Consider the following 17,085-nt stretch of genomic DNA (forward strand, 5'->3'; position numbering starts at 1 on the left):
ACTTTTTCAAGAGGTACTCCTCTTCTGTTTAGCAGGGAGAGAATAATTGTCCCTCTTCACCCCAGCACAGTGTCTCTAACCAATAAGGGGACACTTTTTATTTACTTAATTAAATTTGATTTTGTCATGGAACGGGGGGGGGGGTGCTACAAAATCTTCTTTGATCACAGGTAACAGATAGATAGATGCCTTAGCTATGCCACTGGCTGGGGGAAGATGGCAGATTAAGTGAGTGGTGAACTGCTGGGGGGAGGAGGCAGGTTCCCCCCCAATTTGCACTTTTTAAAAAGCTTGGGCATTATTTCACTTCAGTTGTGACATCACTTCCGAGGCATCATTTTGAGCTCCACACAGGGCTATGCTTTCATTAGCTACGCCACTGCCTGGAGGCCATGCTGGGCCCTCTGGATGTTGCACCAGCCACCTCAAGAAGGCCTCTTGGATGTGACCAGAAGTCACCAACATGAGCTGGAAGTGACTTCCCAGTATGTCCAGGAGGTCCTCTGAAGTGCAAGCTCGGCATCCACAGATGTCCTACTGTATAGGATTGCAACCTTGAGTAGAATTATAAGACTTTAAAATAATGAGCTAAAGGACAGTTTTAAAACTGCAAATTGGCATTTGCAGGAAGCCTGTGTGTGCTATTTGATTTGTTATGCCTGGCTTTCTTATTTCTTTGACTCTTTAGATGCCATGTAGTTTTTCTTTTCCATTCATTGAATTATTTCTGTGCTGTCAGACCATTTCAATTAATAAAATGAGCTTGAGAATGGTTTGTTTCAGATTTGTCATAAAAATGGTATTGAACATTTTCTTATAGGTAGACTTCATTCAATCTAAACCAGTGGTTCTCAGGCTTGTGGGTCGTGACTCACCACTTCATATAAACTGGGTTCCCCATTCCTTTAAGGGGTTGGGGGTGATGGTAGTGATGTGATCCCCAGGATCGCATCACTAATGGGGTTGGGATGCTTTTACTTACAGGTGACTTGCAGAACGTTGCAGGAAGTGCTGGGAGCCCTGCGCAGGTCTCCCTGATGCTTAGAACATTGAATGTTGGAAGAAAGTGGACACAAAGCATTTCCTCTCTGCATTTGCAACTAGGAAGTGCCTTGCACCTGCTTTTTCCAATGTTCTAAGTGTTGGGGAACCCTGTGGAGGGCTGCGTGGGGCTCCCTGCACTTTCTGCAATGTCCTGCAGCCCACCTGTAAATAAAAGTACCCCTGTTAGCTATGTGATCCTGAGAATCGCATTATTGTCCTCGCCCCCCTCCCCACAAGTAATTTCCCTGGGAGTAAAACTGGGAATTTTGAGAACCACTGATCTAAACAGTCAGAGCAAAAGAGAAACTCTAATATCTTTAACTGCATATATTGGTCATTATCTTTCCTTCCTCTGCCCTCTACTACCTTGCATGTTAATTGTAATTTCCAAGTACAACTACCTTGCGTATAATTTCAATTATTTTACAATTTCCTTATTTTACAAATACCTTGCATGTAATTTCTTTAATTTCAGAATAATTCAAACATCTTGGTACAGTTTCTCCTCAAGATGGCTTTGCACAAAATATACTCTATAAAAGACGGTGATACTCTATAAAGGACGGTGTTTCTCTCAGTAATTCAGTACTACTCCTCTTTAAGCTCTTCATAGGGTTGGAACCAATTCATCTAAATTGTTAAGACTTAAAAGCAAACATTTGGCTTATGGAACTGGTCGTATTCTTGAATGATTAAATTATCTGCGGTTTACGAATGTGGTCACCATGTCTTGAGAAGGATACTGTAGAGGGGGAAAATGCAATCTTTCTTATGGGGAGAGGCTACAAAATTTGGAGCTTTTAGCAAAGGCAATTAAGGTGTGACTGACTGAGATTTAGAAAATTATACATGGTGTAAAGACAGAAATTTTGTCTCCTCTCGCAACACTAGATCATCCTATGGGTAGGGGTGTTTGTTTCTGGTGAGTAAGCTAGTATTACAGCTTAAGTCTTACTGAACACAATGGACTTCTGAGTAAGATAAATAACACTACAGGTCCAACCTTGTTATACACATATTTTTTTATACACAGATTTTTTTTAATATGGATTTGACTCAATACGAATGGTCACTGCAAATGAGAAGGAATGTGCTGATCCCTGGAGAAGGGGGAAAATGTACCCCTTTAAAATGCTTTTCTTACTGTTGTAGAGATTTTTATCTCAACATAAGGACCCTTTAAATGAAAGGAAAACAGTCCTTTACAACAGTTAGAAAGGGCAGTCAGCTGACAATCCATCAATCATTCTCTCTCCAAGCAACCCCCTTCCTTCTCCCCCTGAACACATGAAAGAAAGATAATACTTTCTAAGGGTCTGGAGAGAGACTGATTGTTGGATTGTGGTCATTCTCTGTCTTAAGGTCAGCAAGGCTATGTTTAAATAACCTGAGCAAAGGCACTTTGTTTTTTAAATTGATTTGCTATAGTACCATCCATTTTTGCCGCCATCATGGAATGGAACCCATGGGAATGATGAGACTCAACCTGTATTTTCAAACACCTCTACCTTAGGGGTTATCCAATGAAACTGATTGGCAGGAGATTCAGTGTGGACAAAAGAAATGGACTACTTCACACAGTGCACAATTTATGGAATTTTTTATCACAGGATGTGTTGATGGCCACCAGCTTAGATGGCTTTAAAAGGGGATTAGACAAATTCACTGACAAGTCTATTAATGGCTACTACATTTTGTCTCCATGTTCAGCAGGAGTATGCCTCTATAGCATACTTGCAGGAAAGATATACGTTTCTTTCTTGATGTTGGGCTTTCCAGGGGCAACAAGTGGGCTACTGTGGGGAACTAGAGGGGGCCTTTGGTTGCTAAACTAAATTAGAAGGGCCTTTCTGCAGCCCTTTTTATATCTGTATAGCTGTTTTGTCTTATAAAGATGAAGAAATATAGATGGCCCCTACCCATAGGCTTGGAATCTAAAGTGGATGATAGTAGGAAAAGGGAAATAGAAGATGTTTCATCAGAATTCCTGGGAGAAAAAGGTTTTTAATAAGTCTGATTTCCCAGTCAATGGCAAGTTCTACTTAATGTTTCTCTTCTCAGTGAATTGGTCAGGAGAAGCAAATAGCCCATAGTAAAGATGATGAAACTGAGAATAAAGTTTGACTGGTGAAGTCTGTGAGTCAGGTCTGGATAACTTAGCTAAACACTGTTTTTTTCAGCATTATATTGTCATTTTAAAACATTCAATTTCAGTTACAGTCTAGCCTTCTGAATTCTGGGTTAATACTCTTTTTTTTCAAATCAGAAAATTACTAGTGTCTATCTGGAAGAAAAAATGGGGAATTAGATTGGGCTGCTTCAGTAGTTCTTTTTTTGTTCTTTTTAGGTTGTTTGACTGTTTTCAACATGCATTTGCCCTTTCTGCATGCTCTCATCCGGCTTCTTGTGTGACCAAAGAATTATACCATATAGAACTGAAACTTGCCATCTGTGAACAGTGCTATCCCTGCTAGAAGTGGGGCCCTGCATTTCTCTACCAAATGCTCCTTGTCTGTCAGGACTGAAAACAAGAGAGCTGCTTTAGGCATGGTACAGTAGTGAGGTTTTTGATTCCTTGGTCCAACCCCTGATTAGCAGGTTTCCAGGCTGCATCAAAAACATTTTAGAAATCCCCCAAGTTTTATAAGTTGATTGCCTTGAGGGGAAGATTGTCATGAGAGAGATGAAAAGTCACATAGATGTTTAATATGTGTTTCTCTGAAATATGTACCACAGTTTTATGGATTGTTGGTCACAATTTTAAGCAATTTAATGCTATTAAATTTTAAGCAATTAAGTCATTTCTGCCCAGTGAAATGACATTTGCATTTCAGGGATCAAATGCATATATGCAAATGCATATATATGCATATATGCTTATATGCAGCAGGGATCAAATGTGTACACTTGTGGGCTGAGCAGAAATGGGTTAAACAAGGTATCATTCAAATGTTTAAAGTTTTTGTTGGCGTAATGTTGGATAATGAAAATGCTCTACCAGAACCACTAGCAGTTCTTCTTTAAAATGGTCTGTCATTTTTTGACAGCTGCGTAGTGAAGAGACGAGAAACAAGTTAATTGAAGCCGATATGAACGGGAAACTTCAAAGTGGACTTTTCAGAAAGTAAGTATAGGATATGGCATGAATGTTTTGTAGGGTAGTTGTGAACTGGAAAAAAATAAACTGGAGTTGCAGCTATGCTAGTCATAGTAATTAAGTATTGGGCCATCAGTTTGCCTTGTATGCAACAGCATTATAGTGTTAAAGCCATGTCATCCATTCATCACAGGCACACCACAGTGCAAGTTGTATTCGTATCCTCTTACTTAAAGGAATGTTGAAGCAAGACAAACCTACCTGCTCTCCCATAATTTCATTAATATTCTTATTTTCTAAAATTCTAAAAACACTTTTAATAGTGTTTAGTCTCCTTCTGGGCCAAGAACAATTTGCTATCTGGTCTAGTTAATCTCACCTTGCTGACACAATTCCAGAGAACGTTAGATGGGACTGAAAAATTGAGCAAACAGGCTTTTCCCTCCAGCCTTTGAGCTCTCCCTTCCTACCGCATTACATATGTACAGTAATAAACTTCTCATACTGGATTGGGAATTAATGCATAGGGGTTAGTTATTTTTTATCTGTTGGAATTCTGCAAGCAGTCTATAGCTGCAGTTTGAAGAATTCTTTTTTTCTTAAGTACAATGTTTTGTTAGCTTGCTGTTCTCTCTAAAACTTTTGTACCTTAGCAAAGAGAAGATTCTTTATGAGACAGACACTCTTAAATCCCTAGAAAGGGAGGAGGAAAACAAAGATTCTAGTAGCTCCAGTTCTGAGGAAGAGGAAGAAGCTGAGGAAGATGAAGCTTCAGAATCAGATACTGAAAAAGAGGCAGGTAATGCACTATATAGATTTTGTCTTGTTGGAAACAGTGGTGGGCCAGATAATTCACAATTTATTTCAAGTCTAGCATCTTTTAAAAGCATCTTTACTATCTTTCAGGTTCTAAAAGATAAGACAATCTATACAGATGTCCAACATAACAGATCATTTCTCTAAATGTGGAATGGCTTGTAGGGTTAAGACCTATAATATTGACCCTCTCTCTGTGTTTGTGAAGAATTGTCAGAGTAAAAAAATAAATCTCACTCTTGGTAAAAGCCCTTCAGAAACATAGTTTCCAGGATTCCGTATTGCACAGCATTTAAGACAAGCTTTTCTAATGGTGGGTACAGATTGCACTTGCACAAATATGCTATATCTGCCCAGATATTAGATTTAAGATTTTTTGAATCTTGATTTGTTTTCCATCAGATCAAAAAGAGGCCATAAGAATTCTCAGGTATTCTAAATTATACATAAGTTTTAAGATTTATTGCTGCAGGTGATGATAGAAAAATATAGCTCCTTTAAGTCTCATGTTTACAAGGCAAAAAATTATTAGGATAGGGGGGCATAATTATGCTTTGACTTAATAAGAAAGTACTGCTTTATGAGTTTTCTTTGGTATTATCCTTTATAAAGCTTTTAAAAATTTGTCTTGGGGTCTTTCTGGATCTGTTTTTACTGCCACAGATACTGAATGGTTGCACTTAGTTGCATTCCAGACATCTTGGAGACTGTGCACATTTTCCCACTACCAAAGCAGTAGCAAAGTGATTACAATTTGGTGGTGTTGCCTGAAGTGCTTTGAGCACTTACTGGATGACTGGCAAATGAAACGAATCTCTTCTCTCCTTCCAAATAACACCAGTGCTTAACCTGTAAAGTAGGCTCCATCTAGGGAAAATGACAAATCTTCAAGCAGCATATAGAACCTCTTGAAGCTTTGGAAAAATGGTTAATCAGGATAATGTTCTTGTTTTCCTGAAATTACATTTCAGTCAGTATATTAGCAATATTGCTATATCTGAAGAATTATCAATAAGGCAAGGATTAAATGGAGAAACTTTAAATTGTCTGTTTCATATGGAGCTATCCTGCATATTTCTCTGCATGCAACAGCAATGGTTAGAAACTGAGAGACATCAGTATCTCAAAATTTGATATTTTTCCCAGCAAATATTGCTGCAGTACATAAGAACATAAGAACAGCCCCACTGGATCAGGCCATAGACCCATCTAGTCCAGCTTCCTGTATCTCACAGCGGCCCACCAAATGCCCCAGGGAGCACACCAGATAACAAGAGACCTCATCCTGGTGCCCTCCCTTGCATCTGGCCTTCTGACATAGCCCATTTCTAAAATCAGGAGGTTGCGCATACGTATCATGGCTTGTAACCCGTAATGGATTTTTCCTCCAGAAACTTGTCCAATCCCCTTTTAAAGGCGTCCAGGCCAAATGCCGTCACCACATCCTGTGGCAAGGAGTTCCACAGACCGACCACACGCTGAGTAAAGAAATATTTTCTCTTGTCTGTTCTAACTCTCCCAACACTCAATTTTAGTGGATGTCCCCTGGTTCTGGTGTTACGTGAGAGTGTAAAGAGCATCTCCCTATCCACTCGGTCCATCCCCTGCATAATTTTGTATGTCTCAATCATGTCCCCCCTCAGGCGCCTCTTTTCTAGGCTGAAGAGGCCAAAACGCCATAGCCTTTCCTCGTAAGGAAGGTGCCCCAGCCCAGTAATCATCTTAGTCGCTCTCTTTTGCACCTTTTCCGTTTCCACTATGTCTTTTTTGAGATGCTGCGACCAGAAGTGGACACAATACTCCAGGTGTGGCCTTACCATAGATTTGTACATTGGTATTGGCAACCTTCAGTCTCGAAAGACTATGGTATCGCGCTCTGAAAGGTGGTTCTGGCACAGTGTCTAGTGTGGCTGAAAAGGCCAATCCGGGAGTGACAATCCCTTCCACACCGGGAGCAAGTGCAGTCTGTCCCTGGTCTGTCTCCCTGGCTATGGGCCTTCCTTCTTTGCCTCTTAGCCTCAGACTGTTGGCAAAGTGTCTCTTCAAACTGGGAAAGGCCATGCTGCACAGCCTGCCTCCAAGCGGGCCGCTCAGAGGCCAGGGTTTCCCACTTGTTGAGGTCCATCCCTAAGGCCTTCAGATCCCTCTTGCAGATGTCCTTGTATCGCAGCTGTGGTCTACCTGTAGGGCGCTTTCCTTGCACCAGTTCTCCATAGAGGAGATCCTTTGGGATCCGGCCATCATCCATTCTCACGACATGACCAAGCCAACGCAGGCGTCTCTGTTTCAGCAGTGAATACATGCTAGGGATTCCAGCACGTTCCAGGACTGTGTTGTTTGGAACTTTGTCCTGCCAGGTGATGCCGAGGATGCGTCGGAGGCAGCGCATGTGGAAAGCGCTCAGTTTCCTCTCCTGTTGTGAGCGAAGAGTCCATGACTCGCTGCAGTACAGAAGTGTACTCAGGACGCAAGCTCTGTAGACCTGGATCTTGGTATGTTCCGTCAGCTTCTTGTTGGACCAGACTCTCTTTGTGAGTCTGGAAAACGTGGTAGCTGCTTTACCGATGCGCTTGTTTAGCTCGGTATCGAGAGAGAGAGTGTCGGAGATCGTTGAGCCAAGGTACACAAAGTCATGGACAACCTCCAGTTCATGTGCAGAGATTGTAATGCAGGGAGGTGAGTCCACATCCTGAACCATGACCTGTGTTTTCTTCAGGCTGATTGTCAGTCCAAAATCTTGGCAGGCCTTGCTAAAACGATCCATGAGCTGCTGGAGATCTTTGGCAGAGTGGGTAGTGACAGCTGCATCGTCGGCAAAGAGGAAGTCACGCAGACATTTCAGCTGGACTTTGGATTTTGCTCTCAGTCTGGAGAGGTTGAAGAGCTTTCCGTCTGATCTGGTCCGGAGATAGATGCCTTCTGTTGCAGTTCCAAAGGCCTTCTTCAGCAGGACAGCGAAGAAAATCCCAAACAAGGTTGGTGCAAGAACACAGCCCTGCTTCACTCCGCTTCGGATGTCAAAAGGGTCTGATGTGGAGCCATCAAAGACAACAGTGCCCTTCATGTCCTTGTGGAAAGATCTGATGATGCTGAGGAGCCTGGGTGGACATCCAATCTTGGGGAGAATCTTGAAGAGGCCGTCTCTGCTGACCAGGTCGAAAGCCTTTGTGAGATCTATACAACGGCATTATAATATTAGCCGTTTTGTTCTCAATACCTTTCCTAATGATCCCAAGCATAGAATTGGCCTTCTTCACTGCCGCCGCACTTTGGGTCGACACTTTCATCAACCTGTCCACCACCACCCCAAGATCTCTCCTGATCTGTCAGAGACAGCTCAGAACCCATCAGCCTATATCTAAAGTTTTGATTTTTTGCCCCAATGTGCATGACCTTACACTTACTGACATTGAAGCGCATCTGCCATTTTGTTGCCCATTCTGCCAGTCTGGAGAGATCCTTCCAGAGAGCCTCACAATCACTTCTAGTCTTCACCACTCGGAAAAGTTTGGTGTCGTCCGCAAACTTTGCAACCTCACTGCTCACCCCTGTCTCCAGGTCATTTATGAAGAGGTTGAAAAGCACCGGTCCCAGGACAGATCCTTGGGGCACACCGCTTTTCACCTCTCTCCATTGTGAAAATTGCCCATTGACACCCACTCTCTGCTTCCTGGCCTCCAACCAGTTCTCAATCCAAAACAGAATAGTTCTTTGTGCTATTAATAGCTTCCTATGAAGCAGAAATTAGTCATCAAAGTCAAAACAGTAATGTAGACTGATCTAGCTTAAAAGAATTGTCAGCTGTCACAGGCAGAAACAAGAGACCCTTGGGCAAAGGGACTTCAGAATGTCTATTTTCAAAAAAATATATCATTATAGTAGTATGTATACCAGACCTTTCTGTTGTCCTTCTACTGGGAGCTGAAAGCACTCCCTTCCGTGCCCCCTCACTTTGCTCTAAAGGTAGAGAGAATTCTAGTTCTTTGAATGGAGGCCTTCAATGTTCCTTCATGCGTGTGGGTCTTTGAAAGAAGCTGATGATTATGTGATGCAAAATTTCTGTAATTCGCAGCTTCCTTGGCCATAACATGCAAATAAAGGAACACCTGACACATCTATGCTAGATTCAGACTTGCTTGCTGTAATGCAAGCATAAGCTTAAATAATGCTAGAAGGTGGGGGAAGCCTGATTTCTAGCATGCAGACTATAGGAGAGTCCAAGACCTCTTATGTCCTAGTCCTAGTATGTGATTTTCTCCCTGGCAAGAATAGCACTATCCAGGAGAGGGAATCTCACTCCTTTTGAACATTGTTTGATCCAAAATGGATCAATGGGAGTTGCAACTCCAGCTATATCACCAGATTGTGATTTACAGATGATACTTGATGCCTCAAAGATAAGTTATTCATATTTGTCATTGTATTTAAAGGTCTACATACATGGTATGCTAGATGCAGGCACATAATTCTAATGCCTGTATTCTAAAACACAACATAATTGGCAAGAGGTTCTTACTTCAGTCTTTTATATCATAAGCAGGGGTGTTTGAAAATGGTTTACTCAGAAGTAAGCCCATTGTGTTCAGTAAGCAATCCTAACCCCTTATGTCAGTGCTTTCCAGCACAGGCATAGCGGTGCCAATGGGACGTGTGCTGCATCCTGCAGTTGGGTGTCACTCACGGAGGCCTCTTCAAAGTAAGGGAATGTTTGTTCCCTTACCTCAGAGCTGCATTGCCCTTATGTCAGTGCTGGAAAGCGCTGGGGTTAGGATTGCGCCCTAAGACGGTAAATCTGTCTTGCTCACTGGAAACAAACACTATAAGAACTTACTCAGAATAATAATTGTATTGCTAATTATTTTACTGTAACCACAACAAAGAAAATTCAGACTAATTACAAGTCTATTGGTAGCTATCCTGATAGTCTGGGCAATAACCTTAAAATGAAAAATCATTCCAACTAAATATGTACAACTATCAAGGGCATTAGAAATGGTGTGTATGGGTAAACTTAATAATTTATCACTATGTGGATATCAACAAATATATGATTCTTTTGGGTGATATTTTTGAAGAAATGGCTTACAGGACTTTTTTGTATAGCTATGTGAAATAAGAACAAATGGCTTTAATACAAGAAGTTATTTATAGTGCAATTCTAGTTGAATCACAGAATGGTTCTGGTTTTAGAGTCTCAGATATTTAGATTTAGATTCTCAGAGGGAAAAACAGCAAGTTGACTGACTCATTATGAAATTCATTTGGATATGTTTGTTTTTAATACAGTCCTTTTTCCTGTATGTTAGAACTTTAAAGTATATTTTTAAAATTCTGGAATTTGACAGCAGTTCATAACAATGAAGATGATCCTTCTTAAAATTTTTCTTGGTTAAATGTTTGCAAGATCTTCATTGTTAAAATTGAGAGGGTTTCAGCAACCTGCTTAAAATTTGATTAACAGTTCATACTTTTGCAAGGAAGGAATGTGTTAACTGCTGCAGGGTTACTTGCAGTCTTAGTGCTAGCCCATAGATTAGATTTAACATTCTGATGTGACTAAAGTACTTTAATCTGTGGAAAAGTTTTTTTTAAGGCATGTAAGCAGCAAAGAAATAAAATGAACATACTTTTAATTCCAGCAGATAAGAGGAAGTAGGGCTAAAATGTCAAGAAGTCATTATCCAGAACTGTAGTGGAATATTCATAACTATTTCGCTTCCAGCTCTTTTTTGTCTTTTTAGAAAGAAAGGAGGAATCTCTTGCTAACTATTCCAATCATGAACCCAGAACTCTCATCACAGAACAAGTGCCACCACCAGAGCATAACTCTTTCACTATGGCTCCTGCCAGAAAAGTAAGTGGAGATCCAACTAAGTCAGACTGTGGTGTTGGCTTTAAGTAAGTTTGTACAGGTACAAACTTATTTAGGAGCAAATCCCATTACATTCTGTGCACTTAATTTTCAAGCAACATGCACTGAGCTGGGCCATGTGTCCATTGAGTAGGTTTTACATGCAAATATTAACAAACTTGGGACATTTTTTTGTAATGACATGCAATTAATGATGATTTATTTTAACTTGTGGAACAAAGAGCACTCAGTTTGTATAATCTTCCACAAACTGCGTTGGGCCATGTGTATTGTGAGGCTATACAGCAGTGGAATTCAGAGTGTGAATATTTAGAACCAAGTTTTCTCCTGGAGTGAAACAGAAAATTTAGAAGGTCACCGACACTTAATCTCAGCCTCTCAAACTGTGTTAAAAGGTTCAGTAATGATTTGTTGGTGTACTGTGCCAGTTTTGGCCTGCTTCTCTAAATAGTGCAGAGAATGTTAGTGGCAGTTTATCTGAATTTATGCTGTTGTGATAGATTTACTTCTGCACTGCTTACCACCAGCTGTGCTTCCTCTGGCACAGGCCCCTTCTATCCTTAGAAAAGATGGTTTCATAGATAGTTTGATTCTGGTTTCATGGATATCCCCTACAGTTGGGCTTGCAGTCTTCCCTTTATGTGCGGGGAAAAACGATTCTACTTCCTGACAACAAGCTGGGATTTGCTGTGATGCCTTGGTTGCTTCATACCCTGGCTTGTTGTAGCCTGATTTTGCAGACAAACTAGCATATGCTGTTGGAATACAATCCCCAAAATGTAAAATTCCTCTCCTTGAATGCAAAGGAGAGTGGGGCGCACACACCCAAAGCTAGGAGATGTTGCACAAACCTGGAATTAAGTTTTAGCTCAGCATGTTGTCTGTACTGCTGTAGGAAGAGAGAGAAGCTGTGTTTGCATGTTTCACTTATTTGGGGACTACAAACTACACACATCCTATTGTTGCTGCAAGGATCTCACAGTGCCATAGGCAAGAATTCCAGAAAACCTTCCTGACTCAACTCTGATCGTATAAGTATCTGATACTGTATTCAAGTTACTGTGTTCTTGTTTGGTTAGGTTAACAATGTTGTAATGGAGCAGGAACTACTTCTTATCTTCATGGTAGGAGAACCTTGCGCCTTGGATCTAAATTGGGGATCTCCAAACCCGGCCCAGGAGCCAGATGCGGCCTGTGGCCAGCCTCTGATCCCCTGAGAGCATCTGGCCCAGTTGACCAACACAACCAGAGTTGTGCTTGTGGGATGATGGAATGAGGGTCCATTTAAGTATGTGATTTTTTTTTCTTGGGCTGTGTTCGTGCTTGGAGAAATCCTGGACATTTGAGCCCATTCATTTATTCATTCATCCAAGTTCCATCTCTAATGTATTTATTTAAATTTTATATTTAATTTTTTTTCCGGCCCTTGACCCTGTGCCAGATATTTGATGCGGCCCTTCAGCCAAAAAGTTTAGAGACCCCTGATCTAAATGACTCCTTCATACAACTTGCACAAGCAAGCCTTGTTTTACCTTTGGAGGCTATTGTTATCCTCAAATACTATAGAACTTCTTTGAAGTAGGCAGTGAAAAAAATTTCCTCTCCCCCATTTGGCCTTTCTTGGGCTCAGTTATTGTCTGGTCTTTTTTCCCCCACTTCAGTGCTTGGTGACCTGGTATGTATATAGTATTTTATTGTTTGTATTTAATGTTGTGGGCCTCCTTGCTGGTCCTTTCAATGAGACCAAAAGGTGTCTTTAAAATATACAAGTCATGCCTCATTATCCACTAGGAATCTGATCCAGAACTCCAGTGGATAAAAAAAAATCAGTGGATACCAAATCAGTGGAGAAATAGCTTTAAAAACCCACTTCCAGGTTTCTTTGCTGCCCCAGAATGCATTGAATAGACACTATACTGTACTCAGCACTAGATGGGGTGAATAATGGAATCGAATGGAAATAAATTATAATTAACAGCGCAAAGGTAGAAAATAGAATTTGGGGCCTTTTCCCCTTGTTACAAGGCATTTAAAGATGGACCCTGGTCTTTGTGGTGAGTCAAATTAGTGAATGCCAAATCACTGGATACTGAGGTCTCACCAATAAATTAATACAGTAAGCCATTCTTCTGAGCTATCAGGCATGTAGAAGTCTAATTTATAAACACCTGGTGAATTGGAGTCTACTGAATTGATGCAGCATTTGGTAGTTCTTCATTCTAATCTCTAAAAATGCCAATTTACCAATCCACTGCTCTTAGAATTCAGAAATTAATACTGTGCCTGTTCTAGAAATGCCGCTACCAAGACCTGCTCTGCACCTCAGAACAAAGGCCTTTGATGCCCGTCTGTGATTTGCGTTCTCTATCTAGTTTGGCACAGTCCTGAACAAACAAGAACTGATACCCTGTGAATGATATCAGCATGGCTGTGGGGTGACGCCTGCTCAACACATTAAGCCATATTTATTTTAAATAGTAGTTTCCCACATTGCTACGATTTTTCAAAGTGCCCCATGTTTCAGTTAAAGTTTACTGTGTGACACTGAGAGGTTATTACTGGATGACATTTGGATCAGTGGTTTCTGGGTGCATGTATTGGAACAACCCCATACTCTGGGCTTAGCATGATAAATTCATGGGTCAGGATAGGTTTTCTGATGTTAGAAACCCATCCTGACCCATGAATTTGTCATGCTAAGCCCAGAGTGTGGGATTGTTCCAATACATGCACCCAGAAACCACTGATCCAAATGTCATCTGGAGTGAAGATGTTGGATGGTGCTATATTTTTAGCTTGTTAAATTTGTGCTATTGTAGGGTGCAGTCCTATTGCTTGGGCACCTGTTTCTGTACTATGTGCTTTAATTTTTTAGACAAGACAAGATGATTGAAAAAATCTTAATCTTGAAGCAAGTTGAGTTGAATTGGTGGTTATCTTAGTATTGGACCTAAAGTTTGTAATGTATTCCAGGTATATTACTTTACATGATGGGTTGTATCCAAACCAGCACAAATGAAATTCCACTTGCACAAAGGAACTTTCCACTTTTTTCCTTGCTATGCCGCCATAAAATCCACAAAGGATCAGAAATTTAAAGTTTTAAATATTTAAAAATTTTGTATACCCATCAAAGAATGGGAGAGGCTATAGCAGGAAGAGAGAACTGGTGGAAAGAGTATCTGTGTGTGTACTTTGTGTAAACAGAATAGTCTTTCTACTTGCTCAAAGCACTTTTTGGATACAACCCAATAGGTACCAGGCTACATTTCTAGGAATGTATGATTTATGGAAGGATGTAGGTATTTTTCCACACATTTTATGATGTGTGGGACTGGTACTTGAGTAAAACACTTTAATAAACGTAATTTTGTATCTGTGTAGTGGTACTAATGTGCAACTGTTCTCAGGGTTTATAGCTTAAGCATGCTTCAATTACTTTAGACCAGGGGTGCCCAAACCCTGGGCCGGGGGTCATTCACGGCCCTCGGGCAGCCCACAGTCTCTAGTAAGCCTCTGGCCCTCTGGAGACTTGCTGGAATCCATGCTGGCCTCATGCAACTGCTCTCAGCGTGAGGGTGACTGTTTGTCCTCTTGCGTGAGCTGCAGGCTGAGGACTCCCTTCACTGTTTGCTGTTTCACGTCTGTGATGCAGCAGCGGCAGCGAAGGAAAGGTTGGCTTTGCTTTGTGCAATGCCTTTAGCCTATAAAAGACCTTCATTCAGTCATATAAGTTCCATCTCTAATATATTCAATTCAAATTTTAAATATAAATTCTTTCTTCCTGGCCTCCAACACAATTTCAGAGGGGTGATGTGGTCCTCCTGCCAAAAAGTTTGGACCTCGCTGCTGTAGATGATAGGTCAGTGGTTCCCAAAGTCCTACTCAGACTTTAGGAGTGTACTAAGACTTAACGGGGGCAGAGTTTGCCCCGATTGTGCTGTAGCAGTCATCCCAGGGGCTATTTTACTTACCGGGGGGGGGTCGTGCTGGCCTCCAAAAGAATATCAGAGGCTTGCAGCCCCCTCTATGAGCCTCCCCACAGCTCCACAAGACTCTGATCACTGATCAGAGCCCTGTAAAACTGCAGGGAGGCTCGCAGAGGGGGCTATGAGTTTCCAGGACCCTCCTGGATGCCAGCTCAACCCCTCAGGTAAATAAAATAGCCCCGGGTCCCCACAGCACTGTGACTGCTGTAGTGCTGTCAGGGCACCCGTTCTGGGCCACTGCCCTTAAGGAAAAATGACCCATTTTCAGTTCACCTAATGAGTCACAACCCATCTGTTTGGGAACCACTGCAATAGGTTATTCCTGCTGTAGTAAATTGACTTGAGTGGTTTGTATTCTTGATATCTCATCATTCCTTTTCTTTAAGTTTACTTCTTTGCTCAGCAAGTCTGAAGAGCAAAAGGATGAATCTCCTTCGTCCTGGAGACTAAGTCTGAGGAAAACTAGCAGCCAAAACACACTAAATGAAGGCAGCAATCCTCGAGACTCGCTGAAAGAAAAAGGTGGTTCTATCTATCGCTCCTCTTCAACCCCTCGAATTTCTGCACTAATGGACAACAAAGAGAAGGTGTGGAATAATTTCCCTTTTCCTTGCAATTTATAGCTAGAAATCTTAAACAGTGCTGGTTAAGGGCCTTTGCAGATTTTTTAAATAAGCAAGCTTTTTACCTAGTGGTGGTCTAAGATTTTTTTAAAAAATCTAAGATGTTTGCTTAGTATTCAAAATAATTCCTGTAACCTACTTTCATCTGTAACTGGAAGGAAAACTATTATACTAAATACTGTCTCGTTAGTGTAGCCTTAAGGGAGAGTTTCTTGGAAAGATTTTGTTTCATTGTTTGCTACCTTGGAAGGGCTTGGGGGGAGCAGGAAAAATATATACCATATAAAAATATAGGGTGTCAGAAACCAGTGATAGATCTAACAGGACCAGCAGAGGTGCACTCCCCTTGTCTAGTCATCGATTATCCAGCAAGGTGACCAAGAGTGTCTTTCTCAAAGCTTGGCCTGAAGCCAGATTGAAAGGGGCCCAGATAGTCTGCCTCATCTAGGTTCCGCTGGAGCCTAAGGGAGAGATAAAATCTGTAGTATATAAGAAAGCTACAGCTTTCTTAAAAACTAGAGCAATTCAGTGGGATTAACCAAGAATTATGTTTTAGAGTGCTAGTCCGAAGAGCCTGAAAATTGTTGCTTTGAGAGAACAGATGTTCTAAGAAAACCACAACTTACAAAAAATAAATCAGGCCACTGAAACTCAAATCATTCTTTCTGCAAAAATCTTACTAACTGTTGTTATTGCTTCGTTGTATGCTGTCCTGAATCACCAACCAGCATGATGGCCTACAAGCATCACACTAACCTAGCAGGAATTCTCATTTCCTTGTACATTCCTTTCTATTTTAATTCAGAAGTTTCTTATTTTGCCATGTAAGGCCTGTAGAGACATAATGCTTCTACACCTTTAACCAGAGGTTCCCAAACTGAGCACTCTAGGGCATCGTTTCTAGGGGTGTTGCAGGATGCACACTGGCTGAGCTGCTCAGCAGTGTGAATGAGACACAACGAGCTAGATTGCTGTGTGGAGGTCCAAAGCAGCAGCTTGGGCTCTCTGCAGAGCTGACCTCACTGGACCATTTTACTCTATTTTTGAAGCCTTTTTTTGGCGTGACCCAGAAGTGGTGCTGGTGTCATCACTTCAGTGCATCATTGTGTCATCGCCACTTCTATGTCCGCCACTTGATGAGGGTGTTGCAGGCCATGTGAATTTGGAAAGCACTGTGTTTATCCATGCCGTGGACCACAGGATTATGTGTTTCTTCTCCCATAAGATGTTCCCCCATGCAAGCAAATTTTTCCTACCAGCCTTAAGCCATGGACAAGCATTGAACTCAATTTTCATTAATGCTAATCAAGTTCATTCTTAATCATGGTTTTGAAACTGGCATCAAGCCCTTGGAAACATGTAAGTACTGGGATAATTCAAGCAGGAACAAAAATGAATGGGGGAAAAAATGCATGATTCCAATGCCTGCTCTGGATCCCTTGACCATGATTAAACGGGTGAGAGAATTTCACTCACACTGGATATAGGAAGCAAAGAGAACAGCATTTCTAACTGGAGAATTATCGTAGTGGTGAAATTACATATAATTATCTAATTATAGTTTTCATTTGGAGCAAAACACTTCAACAGTGTTTAGTGGTCTGTATAATTTTTCATTGAAAAATACACCATCTTTAATTTTTT

General features: G+C 41.2%; 1 protein-coding gene across 8 annotated transcripts in view; it reads left to right on the plus strand.

Moving 5' to 3' along the window:
* The window catches only part of PPP1R12B (protein phosphatase 1 regulatory subunit 12B), a 141,048-nt gene that overhangs the window by 39,145 nt on the left and 84,818 nt on the right, over nt 1–17,085 (plus strand). For all 8 annotated transcript variants that reach the window (XM_066625934.1, XM_066625935.1, XM_066625938.1 and 5 more), the window contains exons 7-10: nt 4,092–4,168; nt 4,795–4,940; nt 10,699–10,811; nt 15,205–15,405. In XM_066625934.1, the coding sequence (XP_066482031.1) occupies nt 4,092–4,168; nt 4,795–4,940; nt 10,699–10,811; nt 15,205–15,405 (537 nt within the window). The remainder of the gene's footprint in view (nt 1–4,091; nt 4,169–4,794; nt 4,941–10,698; nt 10,812–15,204; nt 15,406–17,085) is intronic.

The sequence above is a fragment of the Tiliqua scincoides genome, chromosome 4 (genome assembly GCF_035046505.1).
Source record: "Tiliqua scincoides isolate rTilSci1 chromosome 4, rTilSci1.hap2, whole genome shotgun sequence".
NCBI lineage: Eukaryota > Metazoa > Chordata > Lepidosauria > Squamata > Scincidae > Tiliqua > Tiliqua scincoides.